This window comes from Aulonocara stuartgranti, assembly GCF_965226115.1.
Source record: "Aulonocara stuartgranti genome assembly, chromosome: 22".
Lineage (NCBI taxonomy): Eukaryota > Metazoa > Chordata > Actinopteri > Cichliformes > Cichlidae > Aulonocara > Aulonocara stuartgranti.
The window spans coordinates 24,318,123-24,338,749 of NC_138957.1; the positions used below are offsets into that span (position 1 = coordinate 24,318,123).

Sequence of the window (20,627 nt, forward strand, 5' to 3'; positions counted from 1 at the left end):
TTTTGTGTCTACTCGAGGTTATCTGTAATATTAAAATAATAGAAGAAATCAGAAAAAAGCTAAATATTTTTACAGCACTATATGTGTACATGTCTGATAAAATGCTGTACGTATTTATAATTATAATGTCTTTATTTCTGGATTCCTCTGTAGAATCATAACTAAAATTGTGGGAAAAAAATACATTTATATTTCTCAATAGTGGTTGGGTCCAGTGCCTCTCATCCTTTAACTCCTGCCGTTTGCAAAGTTTGCAGCATCATTTAAATGCAATCACTGGCACTCTTTGTCTGTTAAGATAAAACAGAAAGGGTTTAGTAGAAAATAAAGGGATTAAGAATGCGTTTTAATCAACAACGACATTGTTTCATTCAATGCGTTGAATGGAAACGAGAGTAAACAACACACTTTCGGTGACGCCTCCGGCAGGTCACGTTGCATGGCCGTGTCCCGTGACGCTGCCAGGGGGCGGGTTATCACCAACAGAGTCGGTCTGTGGAGCTAACCTCACAGAGAGGATCGGAGCCCGAGTGTTGTTTTGAATTTGCTGGAAGACGCCGATTTGGAGAGGGGTAGTGCCTGTGAATAAGATGGCGGATGTAGGAGGCGATGAAACTCGGCCCGTTCTCCCTTCGGCATCCCGTAACGGTCCGGTTGTCGGTTCGTCGGCTGGCACCGCGGGCCACGGCGCAGCAATGGTCACATCGGGACCGCGGATGGTCAGGATCGTCAAGTCGGAGTCCGGCTACGGGTTTAATGTCCGCGGTCAAGTGAGCGAAGGAGGACAGCTTCGGAGCATCAACGGGGAGCTGTACGCCCCTCTTCAGCATGTCAGCGCTGTTTTACCCGGAGGTGCTGCGGACCGAGCCGGGATAGTGAAGGGTGACAGGATCCTGGAGGTGTAAGTCAGCTTCTGTCCCTTCCAGTTAGGACGCGGAGTTAGCAATTGGAGCTAGCTACCCAGTTTAGCCTGTGTGGATCCAGTTTCAAGCATGTGTTATTCCGTTTTCGAGGTTTGCTTCTTGTTGCCATTAAAGTAACTCACTAGTTTATTAATTATTCAGCTTTGGAGCGTTTTGACCTGAGTAAATATTTAAGGCTTTAGCTCCGGTGAGATAACTAGAAAGCTAACCAGCTTACATAAGTTGGACAACAGCCTGTGCATGTTGATTAGCTGTAGCTCGCTAGCGAGCCAGGTAGCTAATGTGTTTGGCTAGCTCCTTGCTCAGTGTCAGCTCCAGCGGGAGATGTAGGACGACATTTAGACGACAGTCCACTTTCCACTGCGTTGTCATATGCATAATAGTGTTGATATGTATTCTTAGCCTGTGAAATGACAGAGGATGGCAGTGTTGTCACTCAAATTCAGCATCATATGACAGGAGTGTGTGGTCTTACTTGCTTTCACTAGCTAGCATTCGCACCAGCCGTGCTGTTTACATGGGAAGTTTGAGGTGCTTTCTATTGATTTTTAGGGTTTGCTTTTGTTCTATCGCTATATGTAACCTCGAGTGGGTTTGATATACGTGAAGAGATCATTTTAGAAGTGCTTTTATGTTATCTATCGTGCCAGCATTCGTCAAGTCTGCTTTCAAGTCTCTTTCCATTTATTAGCGTTCGGTGAAACACTGCTTCCCTTTGAGTCATAGCTGGCATTTAAATGTAACAGGAAATGTGTCCATACACAGAACCTGTAATAATGTCAGCCAAGTGAACAAATCTACAAGCAGGAATGTAAAGCCCTGGCCTTCAGTAAAACCTGAAGTGTTAATGGTAATAGAGCAGTTCTTACAAACTTTTTTGCTTACGTTTAAAATCAGTGTTTAGTTAGTGTGAGTAGTGTTGATGTCACTTGACAGTGGAGCAATAAAGCTGTCTTAGAAAAAGGAAGAACAGAAACGGTAAAGAAGGAACACTGCTCTCACTTCCATTTGCTGAGGCATCAGCATGTTGTTTTCCGTTGGGTTTTTTTATTTTTTTTGTTTTTTTTACTCATTAGTTCTTTCTGCTGTCATATGATAGCGGCAATACTTATCATGTGACCTGTTAACCCGTTTGACCATTTTGCAAAAAAAAAAGCCTCATAACTGGACTTCAGCCGGTTAAATATGTTAGTTGTCAGCATTTTACTTAGCAAACAAAGAAAGCCAGCAATGTACTTTATTTACAGTAAGCAGCTCAGGTGGTGTTTCTTGTCTGAGTGTATCACTACTGCCTGAGTGAGCATAGTTGTTTTGTTTTTTTCATGATTTCCTTAAAAGACAAGAAAAAGGGGAAACAAATAAAAATGACCTTGCTTCGCCCTTGTGTGTGTTTTTAGAAGATAATGCTGTGTTCAGTAAAGTTCAACTTGTAAAACATTATATAACCAGGAAGTGAAACTAGTGATCGACAACCTCTTTTGCGAGAGCATCCTGGGCCCACATAAGCACCGTTAACCTGGTACGGTTTTCTGAGGTGGGAGAAACCAGAGCAGCTGGGGAAAAACCCACAGAATCATGGGCAGAACATGAAAACTCCCCACGGGTTTGAACCTATGACTCTGTACTCAGAGTGTAAACCACTGTGCCTCCCAGCTGCCAAATTAGGGGATCAGTTGACTGTTAATCAGTGAGCTTTTATCAGTTTTCACCAGCGACTTTATTTTACAGTAAAGAGTAACAAGTGGAATGGCTGATAAAAAATATAATTAATAACAGTAAAAGCCTGCAAGACACACATATCTGCTCGCATATAATTATTTTATATTATTATTTCTTTATTATTGTTAGTATTATTTTTAGCTCTGAGTAATATTTCATCAAACAGTTTCACTAAGCAATTAAAAGTATTAATACTGTTTTTATTTCTGCCTTAGCCAAATTTACATTGTAGTCATGACGACAGTTTCACCCTTTTGGTTCTGTCCCACCCTTAATTTGGCTTTTCACTCAAACAACTCAGATCAGCGCCCCCCATCACCCCACTCCAAATCTTCTTCTGTTAACTATTATGTACACCCCTTCTTTTTCTGTATGTTTAACTTCCTATTTTAAGTCAGTGACACTACACAGATAAATGCTACGTCTAACATGGCAATCAATGGGCAGGCCTACGCCTACACTTTTCTTCGCCCCCTCCTTTTCAGTGTCTGTCCCACAGTTTCTCATTGGAAGATTAGCAAAGACACCTGATGCTTGTGCCATCTGCTCTCAGCGAAGTCAAAAAGGCACCAGGAGAAAAAGGACATGGGAGCCAACCTAATTGCTTAAGCCTCACAGCCTTGTGTTAGTAAATGGGGAACAATGGGCTAATATTACCAGACAGTATGTTAGGACAGTGCGTACATTAGCAGCTAAAAGAGTACCAGTTTTATTCGAATGATGTATAGATTATACTGTGTTACTGTAATCCCAGCTGCATTGATCTGTAGCAGTAGTGACTGCATTAAGTGCATCAGTTATCAGCTGCGACATAACCAGCCCGCACCAAGTGCAGTTTATCTATCAGTGTGGTCGTTTCTCACATTCCAAATCCCTTCGGTCAAAGCTTTTTTTAAAGTTTGTTTCGTACCAGTCTAGCTTTAAATTTAACTGCTTATAATAGTGACAGGTCCTTTTTTTCTTTTGGAAGATGCATTGATTTATTGTATAGAATTGGAATCTGGAGAGAGTTTAATATCTCTCCAGAGGTATTTTTAAATGCTTTGAATTGTATCCGTCATTCCCTTTTTTGTAGAGAGTTGAATGAACTTCCAATTCAAATATAGTCTGAATGTGTGAGAACAAGTCAGAGCTGCTTGTTCCTCCCCTTTGCCTCATGTTTCTCCTGCGCTCTTTCTCTCTTTTTTCTAGTAATGGCGTGAACGTGGAAGGTGCAACTCATAAGCAGGTGGTGGACCTGATCCGTGCTGGGGAGAAGGAGCTGGTTCTGGCTGTGCTGTCTGTTCCACCTCAGGAGGCTGACGGTTTGGAAGGAGGAGAGGAAGTCCAGCCCAACTACGACTACAGTGACAAGCAGGCCGTGCCCATTTCTATTCCCACATACAAGCACGTAGAACAGCACTCCGAGAGGTTTGTGGTAAGTGCTGATTTGACAGTTGACATGTTTCCGCCTGGGACTGGGCTTCTCTGGAAGGGTGGAGAGGGCGGCCACGAGTGTGTGTGTTTGCCTGATTTTTAAAATACTTTTGGACCTGTCCGTCTTCAGTTTTAAGTGGAATAACATGTTTGAGCTTAAGCGTTCGATCTAAAGACAGTTCTTAAAGATCTTTCAACCCATCTCACCTCAGGAGGTGGTCCGTCCTCCCAAGGCAGCTGTAGAGGCAACACTGTTACCTTAAATTCTTTCTTGAAAAAAACAAAACAGAAGAAACGGCTTCCTGTGGTTGCTCTAAACATGTTTTTTAATGCTGTGGTAGAAAGAAAACTTTTAACCCTCTGATGCAATCATTTCCTTCTCTCGGTCTTCTCTAAAGTTGCTTCATGTTTTGTTTTTTTTAATGCATCTAGGTATACAATGTGTATATGTCAGGGAGGCAGCTGTGTTCAAAACGCTATCGTGAGTTTGCCATCCTGCACCAGAACCTGAAAAGGGAATTCTCCAACTTCAACTTCCCAAAGCTTCCTGGTAAATGGCCCTTCTCCCTATCAGAACAGCAGCTGGATGCACGACGTAGAGGCTTGGAGGAATATCTCGAGCGAGGTAAGATGATTTGGACAGATCACTAGCTCTTCTGTCCCAGAAGAATTAAATGTATTTAAATATTGAATATGTAGTTAGGATGGAAAATACACCATGCACCCACTGTTATTAGTTTTCTAAATTACACAGTAAATCTAAACACTGGATTCATAGTGTTATTTAGCTGCCCTTTGTTTATTTTATTTACCTTGATTTAATATATTGCTCGCCATTTTTCTTTTCCCTTCCTATTCGTCTCTAGTGTGCTCTGTGCGGGTGATTGGGGAGAGTGACATCATGCAGGAGTTTCTCTCGGAATCAGATGAGGTATGCATCTCGTGCATTATTGTTGTAGCAATGCGACTTTTTATTCTGGGTGTTGAAATATTGTGGGTTGAACTTTCTTTTCCTACCAAACTGTTAGGACTTGTGACTTTCTGAATTGGCACAGTGCTCAACAGTCCATTTTTTGTTTATTATATTATATTATCAGATATGTACTATCTTAGTTAGAGATTTAATTTCCGAAGATGTTATTGTTTGTATTCCATAATTATAGGAATTCAAACTCAAAAATGGAGGGGGGGTTTCAGCATTGGATCTGACTCCAAGTCTCTTAAGCTGTATTTAAACTGTTCTGGCCTATTTTGAGAATCATTTAGTATCATTTAGCTTTCACTGGTTAAAGGGAGCTTAGTTGAGAGCTGTGTTGGCCAGTGACGCAGGCTGGAAATTGGTTACCTTGCTGGTGTTTTAAGGAAGTGCAGCAGCAAAACAAATACCAATGCACTGATGTAATCCCACATTTAAAGAAGCGCAATTTGGGGGATTAAGACTTCTTGCCGATTGTAAGTCTTGTTTGGCTATGGCTTGTTGGTTTTTTGTTTGTGTTTTTTAATCCACAAGTACTTAGTGGTAACTTAGAACAAACAAAGGCTTGCATATTCAAACAAGCACGTACAAAGCCTCATTAATCCACTGGGGTAAACACAGCTCTACAGCTGTTCTCATTCTGTTTGGCTTCACTGTACAGAACTACAACGGCGTGTCAGATGTAGAACTGCGGATAGCCCTACCAGACAAGACCACCATCTCCGTCAGAGTCCGTAAGAACAGTACCACAGACCAGGTGTATCAGGTAAGACCACTCCCAGTTGTACAGCTATATTGTACAATATTTTCCATCAGTGTTTTTTTCCCCACAACTAACTGATGTTGTGTTGATCTTCTGTAGGCATTAGTGATGAAGGTTGGGATGGACAGTATTATGGCGAGCTACTTTGCTCTGTTTGAAGTTATCAACCACTCCTTTGGTAAGAGCTGCACGTGTGTTTGTTGCACTTCACATGGAAAGATGTCTGACCTTTTTTTCACATTCTCTCCTGTTTAATTTGCACATCCTGTTTCGGGGGTTTATGACATGACCACTAAAAATAAATAAAACCCTCTGAATTTAAATCACTGGGCCTCTGGGTATATGAGTAATCATGGGCAGCAAGGGCAGGTATTTTGGTATAGGTTACTAGTATGTTGGGGGGGTTTTTAAGTAACAAACCCCGTTCATCACCCTTCTCCTTCTACTCGGTTTTTGTTGCAGTGCGGAAGCTGGCGCCTAACGAGTTTCCCCACAAGCTATATGTGCAGAACTACACGTCGGCCGTCCCGGGGACCTGCTTAGCACTCCGCAAATGGTTGTTCAGCTTCCAGGAGGAGGAGTTGCTCAGAGACAATCCGCTGGCACTGCACTACTGCTTTCACCAGGTAATAACAGTAATTGGATTCCTCTTGCCGTGGATTTCGGGGAGCTGAACACAGTGATTTGATTCAGAGTTTATTCTTCTGAGCTGAAAATGCTTAAACATATTGAGGGAAAGTTGGTCAATTACACTGCTGATTTACACTAAACTGATCATACTGGTCTCAGTGGCTTCATAGTGTAGTGGTTTACACATTGGCCTAACGAGCAAAAGATCCCTGGATCAGTCCTGACATGCAGGGAATGTTCAGGGCCAGACTTGAGCCTGGATCCCTGCTGCAGCCTTTAGCATAAAGGTCACTTGCTCAACCAGGTGAGCTACTGTGGCACCTGCTAGCTGCTTTCTCACTTTGTGATGACTGAATTATTTCTAGCTTAGGAGTATTTTCTGTTATAATTCTGGACACAGACTATAACAGAAGCCTTTACCTATAATGTCACCCTAATAAAAGAGCGCTCGGAGATATCATACTTCTTCCGAGGCTGAAAAATTCCCTTCACAAGATGGGTGAATAGAGTCTCTGTCTTTTTTCCTTTTCCCGAGGACATCAAGATGATCCCCAGGTTCTTCTTCTTTCAGCTAAATATGCGTTTATGTAGATACGATGTGAAATGTCCATTTTTGCCTTGTTTTACAATGTTATTAAAATGTCTGGATCCAGATCTGGGTCGACACCCAAAATTAATAATTTCTCAGCTGGTCAAAGCCCCACCTCGGGTCAGTTTTCATGCAAATACATCCACAAAAACCTCCAGTTTTTCAAGTAGAAGAGGTGAACTTGAGAAAAATACTCCTCATTTAAATTCACTAAAATTAGCTTCAGTACCCACCTACAGGCTGTCCACTGACCAGTAAAGGTCACTAGCTGAAGCATGATAAGCATGCAAAGTTCAGCAGTGACCCATTAAAGCGTGCCTCATGAAAAAGAATCACACCAGTGTGTGCGAACCTGCAATAACTCCATGACTTTTGTGGGGTTTGTCCAAGGGGGCAAAGCTGGGAACACAATGGTGACATATCACCCACTAAGCTGGTAAAGATTGTTATATCAGTGAAAAGCTGTTTTTTACACACACAGTTATGAAGTACACTTTCATTTATTTGTACCTGGCAAATATAACTCTAATATTCTCACACTCTCAGAAGACAGCTGAGAGAGAGGCTGAACAGTTGGTGCACAGCTGCCTGCTGCAGCCAGAAATGACGCTGTGAGACGAGAGTGAACCAAAGCATTAAAGTTATGGGCTAGGAGGCTGAAAGTCATTCAATAAAATATATAGAAATGCATTGTGACTGCCTAAAAATGCACATACGTAATTTTTACGGTCATTGTTTGAATTTTCTCACACAAGGGAGAATGCCTTCATGATGAATGGCCTTAATGTATATATGTGTTTATATTTTATGACCTTAAATGATAAATGTTGTGTCTCCCCATCCCCTCTCCCTGTTCGTGTAGGCACTGGATGATGTGAAGAAGGGATTCATAAAAACAGAGGACAAATCCTACCAGCTGCAGAAACTGGCAGAGCAGCGCAAGATGGCCACGGTCAGTACCACAGACCAGTCTTTGTTCAGGAAGGGGATTGGAATAAGTACACTTTGTGCCTGCTGACCAGCGCTATCACCAAAACACTACCAAATAAAAATGGACAGTCTCAGAAGCCTTTCACACTTCAGAATTCTTCCCTCTGTGGTGTAAAGAGAGATAAAGGAATTGGGTGTATTCGAATATTTGTTGAACATTAACTGAAAGTGGCATGTGTGTAAATTTGGATGACATTCGCAGCTATGTTACTGCTTTCACGCAGCATTTCTGAGGCTTTGAATGTCAGCCTTAGAAGGAAAAAGGTTCATTTATTTGTTCATTCACGTGTCGACAAGCTATCTAATAGCTCCAAATGTTAGGAAGTATTCAGCATGGTTTTCTAAACTTAAAACGAAATAAAAAGCAGAAAAATTACATATACTTTACTTGGATCTACAGCCGTGTTTGTATGACAGAGACACGTGGACGTGAGTGCAGTGTTATAGTTCATCCACATTGTGAGTCAGTCTTCACAGCTCAAACTGCAAGCTCTTCTGAGACCGTCAGCTCAAATGTGTTAACAATAAAAAAATAGCATTGTCACATCAGTAATGAGATTTCTCATAAGTTAACTTCTTTCCTTAGTGTGTTCTGTGGAGGAAAATAAAGTTGACTGTTACTTTTCCTCTATAATACCGTAGTACCTGAGTCTATTGCGGACATGCGAGGGCTACAACGAGGTGGTCTTCCCCCACTGCTCTTGTGACTCCAGAAGGAAGGGCCACGTCATCACAGCGATCAGCATCAATCACTTCAAGTTGCATGCTTGCACTGAGGACGGCACGCTGGAGGTGAGCATTTAAATAGATAACGTTTTATATTTTTAAGCTAAACGTCAATGCAGTGCTCCCTCGCTAGTACGCGGTTCACCTTTTGCGGCCTCGCTGTTTCGCAGATTTTTTTTGGTGCAATTTTGCATGCTTTGTTTTTTTTGTTTGTTTGTTTTTTTACAGCGCATTGTGTTCTGCGTCCTGATTGGCTGTAGAGCATTGTCAGTCAATCTCGTGCCGTATCTCCTGCACAGTACAGAATGTCAAATTTACATACATCTTCGATCGCTAGCAGTGTGACTCTGAAGTGTTGTACTGTATGTTTGTAAGTTTTCTCCCCAACACGCAACACTGTCGACGAAATGTTGTCACCTTCGGGTGCCTTTGGTTTCATTCTATAATACTGGACTTATTTTTCTACAAGGTTTGAACTTTGAGAGTGTTTAAACAAGAGATAGAAATGTGAACATGTTCATGCCTGTCTGAGAAAAGTGTATAAAGTGTGTAGTGGGGTTTTTTACAGCCTTATAACATCTATAATTATTGTAAAAAATAAAGTTGGCTACTTCGCGGATTTCACTTATTGCGGGTTATTTTTAGAACGCAACTCCCGCGATAAACGAGGGACCACTGTATAGATTTCTGTGCATGGAGCTTAACTTCTATCATCTCTTGTTTCTCTCTCAGAACCAGGTAATAGCTTTTGAGTGGGGGGAGATGCAGCGCTGGGACACGGACGAGGAGGGGATGGCTTTCTGCTTTGAGTATGCCAGAGGAGAAAAGAAACCTCGCTGGGTCAAGATCTTCACTCCGTATGTAAGTGTACACTCAAGTGTGCCATTCTCTGGTTTTTTTGTTGTGTTAGCAGCTTTTAGAGTGACACACCTTGATGGGAACAAACGCTTAATAAATAGGAAAATCCCCGATTTATTAATCAACCCACTTTCCTTCACGTGTAATAAAATCTTTAGTAATGAGAAGCAGGAAAAGTAAACAGAAACATGACTTTTACACAGTGACTCTCCTAATTGTGGTGTATTAGAAGCCTGGATTACAATAACGTCTACTTTTTCCTCCCAGTTCAACTACATGCACGAGTGCTTTGAGCGGATCTTTTGTGAGCTGAAGTGGAGGAAACAGGTAAGAACCACTCCTTTCCTCTTTCATTCTGGGAAGCATGCAACTCTATGCCAGCTTCGGTTTTCTAAACATAGCCTGTTCTTGTATTCTATTTAAATCCAGGAGCCTTTCTTTAGTCTTTGCTTTAAAATGATTAGTCTTATATTTCTGGTGTATTGATTTCTTTGCTCTCAGGTTGAGGAAGAAGCGTCTGATAAAGACAACAAAAACTGCAGCAACAACGGTAAGCAGTAAGCGTTTGTTTGTGCTCCTTTTTGCCCTCAATTCAAAGAGATAAACAGCATCACTGAAAGATTAGAGCCTCCAATTTGATCAGAGGCAAATCATAAAGAAATTTGCATTCAGATCTGGTACAGAGTTATGTTTTGATTGATGGCACACATCAGGCGGCATGAATTATGCAAAAAACAAAGGAATCCAATATGACAGAAGTTAAAATGTCAAGGGCAGGGATAAGATTTAATGCATGCTTTTATTTTTGTGCATTATGGTAAAAGTTTACGTGAAATGTAATGAAATATGGACAAGAGACCACAAAGGCAGGAGGATAACAGACAGCTGAGGCCTGAGAAAGCTGAGGACATTCAGATAAGAGGCCTTCAGGATGCTGCACGGGGACTGTGCAGTAATTAATTCACACCGTCTTCAAACTTCCTCCTATTCTGAATCGTCTTATCTATGTTGCAGAGTTTCTGCCTCCTCTGGAGACGCAGCAGAAGGGATGGCGCCACCTAGGGGGAGAGATTGCAACTTCCTAAAGCCGTCACTTGTCATCACTTGAACTAAAACTGGTCCACTTGCATCATCACAGCCACCCCAGAGAGAGCCCATCGACAAACACAGTACTGAGTGACAGACTCGAGGCGAACCCTGCCCCAAAAACAAACTGGAAGTGACCGACTTGGGAAATTGGATTATTAACACTTGCCGAACCCAGGGGGACACACACATGTAGACACACACATGAAAACAGTAGGAAGAGCATCGAAAGAAGATAAACAAGAGCCAACTTTCACGTCACTTATTAGATCCTCCATAGTGTAACTGTTGTTTTCCTCCATGCATCTGCCCCATGATGTGAGGCAAGACATGAGAGAATTCTCACCACAGCGTGTGATTGGTCAGGGTCACCACAGCGCGAAGGGAGCGCCGCAGTGAAACGCCGCTTGTCGAGAGAGCTGACAGTCCAGAATTGAGGTTGCGACGTTCGGTTTTTCCAACAGGACCCATCCAGATCCCGCGGCGGTGACCTTGTCTGCTGAACTGAGCTGAGATGAAAATAATAATGGAGGGAAACAGAAAAAAGTTCGGTGGTTCTTTCACGGTTGTGATAAAGGACGAAAGTAAAATCATCCTTTACGCCGATGCTGGACATTAACACAGAAGTTGTGTTTTATGTCTCTGGAGTCCTCTGTTTCATCAGAAATCATAAACGGCACAAATGTAACTACATGAAACGGATGTTGAGAGAATGTGTTTGTAATTATTTGTATGTTTAACAATCTTACTTCTGATAAAATATAGATTAATATAAGAGCTGTAATAACTGGTTTCTTGAGATAACACAGTGAAACGCTAACTGAATTTCATTCGAGATGCTATAACTAATTTCCATTTTTCACCTTGACTACAGAGCAACATCTGTTGGCAGTCAGCCCGTTAATGTTAGTATGGCTACCCCCCCCCCCCCCCCAGTGTGTGTTTTGTTGTGGTGAATTTTGCAGGGCTTGGAAGCTGAGGAGAGGAGGCGTTCTCATTTTTAGCTCTGTGCAGGAGTAATTTCTGGAAGAAAAGGTTGACGGGCCAAAGCGTTTGTTTGTTTGTTTTAAATTTCACACCTTTATATGTGGGCTGTCTTGTCGACAGATTGTCAAGGCGAACAGGGAGTTTTGATTGTAATGCCTGCAGTTACCTGAGCAGGCAGCAGGGAGCAGCAGAGCATACGTATGAGGAGTCTTCTCAGACTTTCCTAAAGACCGATGCCTCTGGCTCTGTAACTCACCCAAAAGTATCACTCCACTGCAATTTGTCCATTAACCAAGAGTCAGGAGGATAGATGGGGTGTGTGCGTGCACGTGTGCTGCAGAAAGTAGATGGTGCATAAGGTTGTGTGAGCCATCAGCATACATAGCAGTGCAGTCATCTGTCCCCCTCCTGCTGCACCTAAATGAATACAGTATTAGTTGTGTATGTGTCAATGTAATATAATATAATTTCGTGATTATTTTACAGTTCAGGTTTACTTGTGTTTCTCTTTATCTCTGTCAAAGTCGGATTTTACTCTTCTCTCACCTGAAATATGTAGAAAGCAGATTTACATGTTGACAAGAAAGAAAAATCACAGATTCTTTCCATACATGTATTGATTTAAGTTTTGTTTAATCTTACCAAGGGCTACTAGTTTATCTTGGCATTGGGTGGGGAAAAAAAAGCCAAAAAAACCCCTGAAACTGACACTAATTTTTGGAGCGCAGGTCCAAGTTTTCCTTTACGCTGAAGTTGAAATTAGTTGAAACAGTTCAAATTAGGTTTCGGCTATATAATTGTTCATTTTAGGCCTAGGTTTTAGCCGTATATTTGTTCTCAGTCGGTTACCTTGGGGCATGTTTGTGTGCTGTGCCAGAGTGTGTCCTCTGTGTTTATCATTGACATTGCTGATAAGCTTTTAGGCTCTGATTGGCCGCGTCTGATGAGCTGCCGGTGTCAGAGCCAGCAAATGAAGATGGGGGTTTTGTATCTGTACGACAGCAGAGACGCCAGACAGATGGAGACAAATGGGGAAGCGTCTCCTATTGTCTAGCAAACATTCCTTGCCGCTCACATGCTTTTTCAGCGTAGCGCACATACGCGCACCCCCCCACCCCCAATGCCACCAGTCCAGCTCCCTGCTACTCTCACAAAACTGTTGCAGCCGCACAAAATATTTTAATTGCAGCCCAATTGTTGCTTCTGAGCACAGGCCTCAGTTATACAGGAGTTTATAGAAATACATACCTCAGTGTAGTATCATGTTTGTTTGTTCTTTGCAACACATCACAAGTAGCTGGAATAAGAGGGGGGAAAAACTGCAATGCAGGATGGGCATTTTGACAGGCAGAGTAATAGGCAATTTAGAGATGGATGACATAAGAATCAAAGCTATTCAACCATGATGGGGTTTTTTTTTTATTTATTTTGGGGTGGGGGGTATAAGCTAGATTGTGTGCTTGCGTGCAGGTTTGTCTGTCCTCTGCTCGTACTCTCTCCAGGTTGGTCTCCCGTCAGCGCAGGAGATGCGGTTGCCGTGGCAGCACCACGTTGTCTCCACACGCTCAGTGCAGCCTCTGTTCCTTTTATTCCTGTCAGCCAACTGACTCGGTCCTCCCAATAATGTATTCAAAGCGGTGTGTTTTTACTGTTTGATGTTTGTTCTCTGTCCCCGTGGCTCGTGCTGCTGTGAATAGGCTTTTAGAAAGCTGCTGTTTTCCCTGTGGTTTTTTTGTGTTTTTTGTTTAGTTGTTTTTTTGTTTTTGTTTTTTTCCTTTTCTTTTCTCGCTGGTTCGGTTTGTCTTGTCTGCACCAGATGCCATCTTAAGCTCAGTCACAGGCAGGTGTGTGTACCCTGTGAGCTGTTGTCCGTTGGAGACGTTTCTTCTGCGAGCTAAATGTCATAGAAAGCAGCGCGTAGGTGACAGCTAAGAGATGAAGGGAATGTTAAGAAGCATGTCTTTGTACAGTCGATCTGTGTTACTTTCTGTTTGTCAGCGTATTTGCGGTGCCGTGGCCCACCTGGGCTTCAAAGTGAGTATTTAATTATGAAGATGAGATAAAATTTTCACACAGTGCTTAAGCTTTTAACATCCAGCAGGTCACCGGGGACCTGGTTGCGATTTATCTGCATGTTAAACGAGCACATTTCCAGAACCATTAACATTCAGATTAATCCTCATACGTCATTTTTGTCCTCACGGTTCTCCCAATCTGCTTTTTTCCCCGCCATTTGGCTATGCTGTTGTCCCCGTTGTCCTAGCACTAGGTCACCAGCAACCGGGGTGGATTGTAAGAGGTTAACAGATGATGTGAATGCAAACGTGGTGATGGCAGAATAAAAAATGTCCATGCGTGGACTGCACACGAGGGCTCAGAAAGTTTGTCTTCATCACTAACCAGCACTGAAACGCTCATCTACATGATACTGTTGCTATAGTAACACATCAGTTTTCTGAGTCTTGTGTGCCAAATCAGTGCTGATTTTCATAACATCTTTCAGTGGCAGATAATATATGAAGGCCTGTTTGTTTGAACGCTGCAGCGTTTCGATTAATCTGTTTGAAGTTTTGATTTATTTTTTGTTTTTTTGACTTCGTCCAGAGGTTATGTTGGTGTCGTCAGCAGCATTTTTCTGTAAACTTGATGTCTTTGGACCTCTGGAATGCACATCTGGGTCAGAGCACATTAGCTGTAGGCTTGTCTGTTTTTAGCTGATGTGTCCTCCCTATGACTAATCTGAAGGGTGGATGTAATTGGTGTTCAAAAAGTGCTGGCCTCCATGTGATTAATTTCTCTTCATTGCTTACAGAGACGGGGGCTTTCCCATTGCAAGCTGACACCGACGTTGATTACAAATCTAAGCCTTGTTGCTATCTCCAGCATAACCTGTAAATAGCTGTTTTAAAAAGTAAAAGAATATTCTTCTGACAAAAAAATAATAATAATGCACTCTTGTTTCTCCAACTCAGAACTTTTTATTTATTAAAAAAAAAAAAGAAACTATAAAGATTGGGGAAATTATAGTGTACAATGTTAGAGCCACCAGTGATCTTTTTTTTGTGTGTGTGTTTGTGTGCGCGTGTGTGAGTGTGTGTCGAGGAGGGGAACGTTTGTGAAACACACAGAGAAAAGGTGTTTAAAAGAGAAGCGGTGTCTCATTTACTGTATAAAGACATTAACACCTGAGGCTTAAAAAAAAAGGAAAAATGGAGAGTTTTATATCTAAAATTATCCAGGAAGGTTTACTAACCAGTGTAAGAAAAAGAGAAAAGTTTTGAAAATGTTGTGTAGAGTAATAAATTGTAACAATATTTTAAATAAAGTTATATATTGGGAAAATATCCTATTGATCTGCTTTCTTTTACTCCCCTCAAAACGTACACTCATCAGCATCAACTGTGCCCCGCTGGTGCTGGCTTGGACCCCCTTCTTTTTCATGGCACAGTTTCAGTAAGGCGCTGGAAACATTCCTGACATGATAGCATCACACAGTTGCTTCAGATTTGCAGTAGCCTGAGCTATTGATACAAAGCAGGATGCATCCATGCTTTAATGTGTGTACCTAATTCTGATCCTACCATCTGAATGTCACAGAAGAAATCAAGGTTCAGCACACCAGACAACATTTTTCTAATCTTCTATTAGCCATCTGCTTCAAAGTTTGACATACCGTGCGTTCATAGATGCTATTCTGCGTACCTTGTTTGTATCACGTGGTTATTAGAGTTCCCGTTGCCTTCCTACTAACTTGAAGCAGTCTGGACAATCTCCTGTGACGAGTGGCCTCAACAAGGCATTTTCACCGCCGCTTACTGGATATTTTCTGTTTTTCAGATCATTCTCTGTAAATCCTGGAGATGTTGTGTGGGAAAATCCCAGCAGATCAGCAGTTTCTGAGGTACTGAGATCAGACTGGCACCAACAACCATGCCACATTCAGAGGCCCTAATATCACCTTTCTTCCCCATTCTGATGATCCGTTTGGACTTCAGTAGATTGTCTTCACCATGTCTATATGCCTACATGCACATAGTGGATGCCACAAGACTGGCTGATGTGATTTATAATAAAGAGTAGTTGAACAGGTATACCTAATAAAGTGGCTGGTGAGAGGATAAATTAGCTTCATGGAGTATTTTCACTTGCTGTTAAATGAAATGGCTCTCAGACCGTTCTAGCAGTGTACAGACTCTTCCTGTCTGGTAAGACCTCGCTAATGTGAAGACTGTCCACCTATAAAGACACAGCAGTGCTCATCTCAGACCGATTAACTTGTTGAGGAAAAATATGAGACCACTTGAGAGGCTTTAAATGTCTTCATATTTAGATTAGTCAAAATATTATTCAGGATATATTAACCACATCTATAAGCGTTTCTTTCCTGAGCTGCCCAGCATGCTGCTGTTTCAGGTACATTTCATTCATGCCTTTTATTCATCTCTCAGGCTTACATTAACTGCCCCATTTGGAGGAATAAAACCTGTAATTTTTTTGCGTGTGTGGGTGACATTTATGCAAATTCAGTTCAAACTGAGCCGCTGATTGTAAGTGGTAAGTTCAGAGCAAAACAGTTTGGCACAGAATGACTGAGTTAAGGGGCTGAAGCTGATCTGACAGCAATTTTTGTCTTTATATGCTGCAGTGGTTACAAAGTGAAGGCAGGCTGTTCACGACGAGGAACAAATGTGACAGTTTGCTGGCAGGAAACATTTCAACAGCTAAGGAGGTCTCGGATGAATAGGAAGTATAATGTCACAACTTTTTGGATTTATTTATAACTGTCTTGTGTGTTTGTCCTCATCTTTAAAAAAACAAACAAAAAAAACCACACATTTGCCTCCAAATTAGCCTCAGGTTTGTAGGAACAGGAGAGGCCCTGTGCAGCATGTTACAAGTCCCAAGGCAGCCACTAACAAGTCCACAGGCACATTATTCTGGCAGAGAAACGAGCACAGTGACATTTTGATGGTCACATGCTGCTCAGATCTTAATGTTGTTCACTGTGCTCAACAGGAGCTGTCGAGGTCCGTTGGGAGGCAGGGGGAGACTTGAGGTGAGGCATTATTCAGACCAAAAAATACAAGGTCTCTTAATGCACCCCGTGGAACGGAGCCCATAAAATGTTGTGTGTACTGGCACTGCTGAGGTGAAAATACTCATCTCATTAGAGCCATCTCACGGGGGCGCTACGTGCTGACTGCAGGCTGCCACCCCTACTTTACCACCTGCCCTCACGACTTCATTTTTCTTATGTCCACCTCCCCAGTTGGTAATGCTCGTTATCTATCACATTTTAATGCTGGCCTGCCATTAATCCTAATTAAGAATATATGAACTGCTACTGGCAGTTTACACAGAATATTTAATACTTAAAAAGATGATTATCTGTAGCCAAAGTTACCAACTGTGCTTGTCATTTAGCTCCGTAGCCTCTGATTTCCTTCTTCTAATCTGAATAATTGTCTTTATTATAGGCCTCATCTGATAATTAATTAAGTGTTGGAACTGACTCCCTAGCAAGCAGTATTATGAGGTTTTTGAAGGTCAAAGTTTATTGAGAGTAATATGCGGTACCTGAAGTTAATGATGGTGAAGATTCCTTAAAAACAAACACTGAGTTGATATTTTGTCAAGAAAATTCTCTAGTTTGACAGTCAAAGGTAAAAACATGTGCTCAAAGACTGTATGAAAGTACAGCGTTCTCTGTTGATATTATTTCTGTTTTATGACTTTTTATATTGCTGTGTTGTAGCACAAAGACATATACAGATAGTTATTTAGAATATTAAGAATTTTAAATAGAATAGAATTCAACTTTATTGTCACTGCACATGTCACAGGTACAAGGCAACGAAATGCAGTTTGCATCCATCCAGAAAGTGCTTTAGCCATGATACAGATATATTACAATATATATTAGCAATAATAATATATTAGTAAGTAAGTATATTACAGAAATGGGTCTATTATGGTATGTTATAATGTACACGGTATGAAGGTATGTTGTGAATATGCTATAAGTATGTACAGGCTGTAGTGGGTACAGGCTATGAACAGGATATAAATATGAAAAACTATACAGAAATGTGAACTATGCAAGTTATAAACAGTTGTAGAATTAAAAATTATCGTATTGTACAGAATGATTATTTATACAGAATTATACAGTAGTGCAGTTAAGATAAGTGAGATATGTGGATAATTTCTACAGAGTGGTTGTGAGTGGTGGTTCAGTCCATGTTATTATTGTGTGTATGAGGGTACAGTTGTCCATTGTGTGTGTGTGTGTGTGTGTAGGTGGTTGTGGGTGTTTGTATGTCCAGTCCATGTGTTTAATGTGAGTCAGATGTCAGGAGTCTGACAGCTGTGGGGAAGAAGCTGTTCCGGTACCTGGTGGTCTTAGTCTGGAGGCTCCTGTAGCGCCTCCCAGAGGGCAGGAGGGTGAAGAGTCCATGTGATGGGTGACTGGGGTCTTTGATGATTTTCCCAGCCGTTTTCAGACACCGCTTCCTGTAGATGTCCTTTATGGCAGGAAGTGGTTCTCCGGCGATGTGCTGGGCAGTTTTCACAACCCTCTGCAACGCCTTCCAGTCCGAGGCAGAGCAGTTCCCGTACCAGACTGTTATACAGTTGGTCAGGATGCTCTCGATAGTGCAGCGATTTCACCAGGATGTCTGAGGACAGGTGGGATTGTAGATGAGCAGCGGTTATCCAGCCGGACATGTTGGGGGCGGTTGGTCAGGAAGTCCAGTATCCATTTGCAGATGAGGGAACTGATGGCCAGGTCTGTCAGTTTCCTGATGCGTTGCGAGGGATGGATTGTACTGAACGCTGAACTGAAGTCTATAAACAGCATTCTGGCGTATGTGTTGTTGTTGTCCAGGTGTGAGAGGACAGAGTGCATTGCGATGGAGACTGCATCCTCTGTGCTCCTGTTCTGACAGTATGTGAATTGGTGGCGGTCCAGGGTGGGGGGGAGACAGGATTTGAAGTGTGCTAGGACCAGCTGCTCTAAGCACTTTGTGATGATGGGGGTGAGTGCTACTGGGCGGTAGTCATTGAGGCTAGATGGGTTGGAGTTTTTGGGTATCGGGACGATGGAGGTGGATTTGAAGCAGGCCGGTACCACAGCATGGGCCAAGGACAGGTTGAATATGTCTGTCAGCACTCCTGCAAGCTCCCCAGAACACGCTCTGAGAACACGCCCGGGGATGCCATCAGGACCTGCAGCCTTGTGGACATTGATCCTGCTCAGCACCGCTCCTACATCGGTGGGGGAGAGAGTCAGAGGTTGGTGGCCTGGTGTCATGTCTGCTTTGGTTGTGGTTGTGGGGTTCCCTCGCTCAAAACGAGCATAAAAGTTGTTGAGCTCGCTGAGAAAGGAGACATCAGAGGATGCGGGGGAGGGTTTGGTGGTCCTGTAGTCTGTAATGGTCTGGAGTCCTTGCCACATGCGTCGGGGGTTGGAGTGGGAGAAGTGTTCTTCTACCTTCTTTTTGTAATGGTGTTTGGCTTTTTTGATGCCCTTCTTTAGATTAGCCCTGGCTGTGCTGTAGGCGTGTGCATCTCCTGACCTAATGGTGGTGTTGCGGGCCTTCAGGAGGAGACAAACATCCCGGTTCATCCAAGGCTTCTGGTTGGGGTACATGGTGATCCGTTTCTGGGTGGTAAATGGTAATGGTAAATGGACTGGTTCTTATATAGTGCTTTTAAGATAAGATAAGCTTTATTAGTCCAACAGGTGGGAAATTTGTTTTCTACTCATCTGAGCACTCAAAGCGCTTTATACAACTTGGGCGTTCACCCATTCACACAAGCACATTTTTCTAAGTGCTTTATAGCTAACATTCACACACACTCATACTCCGATGGATGCATCGGAGAGCAATTTGGGGTTAGTATCTTGCCCAAGGATATTTGGCATGCAGACTAGGGGAAGCCAGGAATCGAACCACCAACTTTCCAATCAGTAGATGACCTGCTCTACCACCTGAGCTACAGCCACCCTCAAAAAAATTTCACCGCCCAACGTGGGGCTCGAACCCACGACCCTGAGATTAAGAGTCTCATGCTCTACCGACTGAGCTAGCCAGGCGCTAGACACTGACACTGTCTGTAGTTTTGGAGATGTAATCCAGTACAGATGAGGCATACTGGTCCAGGTCTGTGTGGGTGAACGTATTCCAGTCCGTGTTTTTGAATCTGTCCTGGAGAACTGCGTCTGTCCCCTCTGGCCACACTCTAATTGTCCTCACAGCAGGTTTCACACGTTGGATGAGTGGTGAATACCAAGGTGTGAGGAACAGGGAGAGATGGTCCGATTGTCCAATGTAGGGGAGGGGTGTTGCTTTGTAGGCTCCAGCCAGGTTGGAATAAACATGGTCTACAGTCTTGTCCCCTCTGGTGTGACAGGAGACATGTTGGTGGAATCTGGGGAGGACTGTCTTTAAGTTTGTGTGGTTGAAGTCGCCAGCAACAATAGAGATTGACAGACAACGTGACTTTCGCGCATTGCATTGTAGGTACAAGTGGCAACAAAATCAAAACACTGCATCAAGCGCTAGCATTTCCAGCACCGGTAATCATTAATTCTGCAGTTTTAATCCCTACTTGCATTTTATTTACCCCAAAAACAGTTATGTACAAAACGATGCACGGCAGGTCCATACAAAGACAGACTTGACGAAAAGGCAAAAAAAAGTATGAGGAAAAAAATCAAAGGAGTGAAAGGGTCAGACCCATACAAGCATACAGAGTGGAGTAAGGACGTTAGCGTGCTGCCCAACTTTCATCACGCACATTATTATTATTATATGGTCCTAAGTGTGAGTGCATACACTCACAAAATGTTTAGTAACTTCAGATCCCTGCAACAAGCCCAGGTCCAGTTTACTTTGGTGATTTGGACTATTCCATTTCACAGCTGTTGTTAGATTTTTTTTCTTTATCTCCTGTACAGGC

The 20,627-nt window shown here is 42.5% G+C and overlaps 1 protein-coding gene across 1 annotated transcript; it reads left to right on the top strand.

Annotated features, from left to right (window-relative positions):
* The first annotated feature begins 432 nt into the window (after positions 1 to 432).
* snx27a (sorting nexin 27a) lies at positions 433 to 15,006 on the top strand. The gene is made up of 13 exons (XM_082522504.1): positions 433 to 901; positions 3,834 to 4,059; positions 4,491 to 4,683; positions 4,925 to 4,989; positions 5,696 to 5,800; positions 5,897 to 5,975; positions 6,260 to 6,423; positions 7,879 to 7,968; positions 8,649 to 8,798; positions 9,465 to 9,593; positions 9,858 to 9,917; positions 10,092 to 10,140; positions 10,605 to 15,006. Exons 1-13 carry the CDS (start codon positions 591 to 593, stop codon positions 10,673 to 10,675), a joined length of 1,692 nt encoding a protein of 563 aa, XP_082378630.1. The 5' UTR covers positions 433 to 590; the 3' UTR covers positions 10,676 to 15,006.
* The last annotated feature ends 5,621 nt before the right edge of the window (positions 15,007 to 20,627 follow it).

Coding starts and splice junctions, on each gene's coding strand:
- snx27a (XM_082522504.1), top strand. CDS start 591: ATGGCGGATGTAGGAGGCGATGAAACTCGGCCCGTTCTCCCTTCGGCA. Junction 4,060..4,490: donor AGCACTCCGAGAGGTTTGTG/GTAAGTGCTGAT, acceptor TAATGCATCTAG/GTATACAATGTGTATATGTC. Junction 7,969..8,648: donor AGCAGCGCAAGATGGCCACG/GTCAGTACCACA, acceptor ATAATACCGTAG/TACCTGAGTCTATTGCGGAC.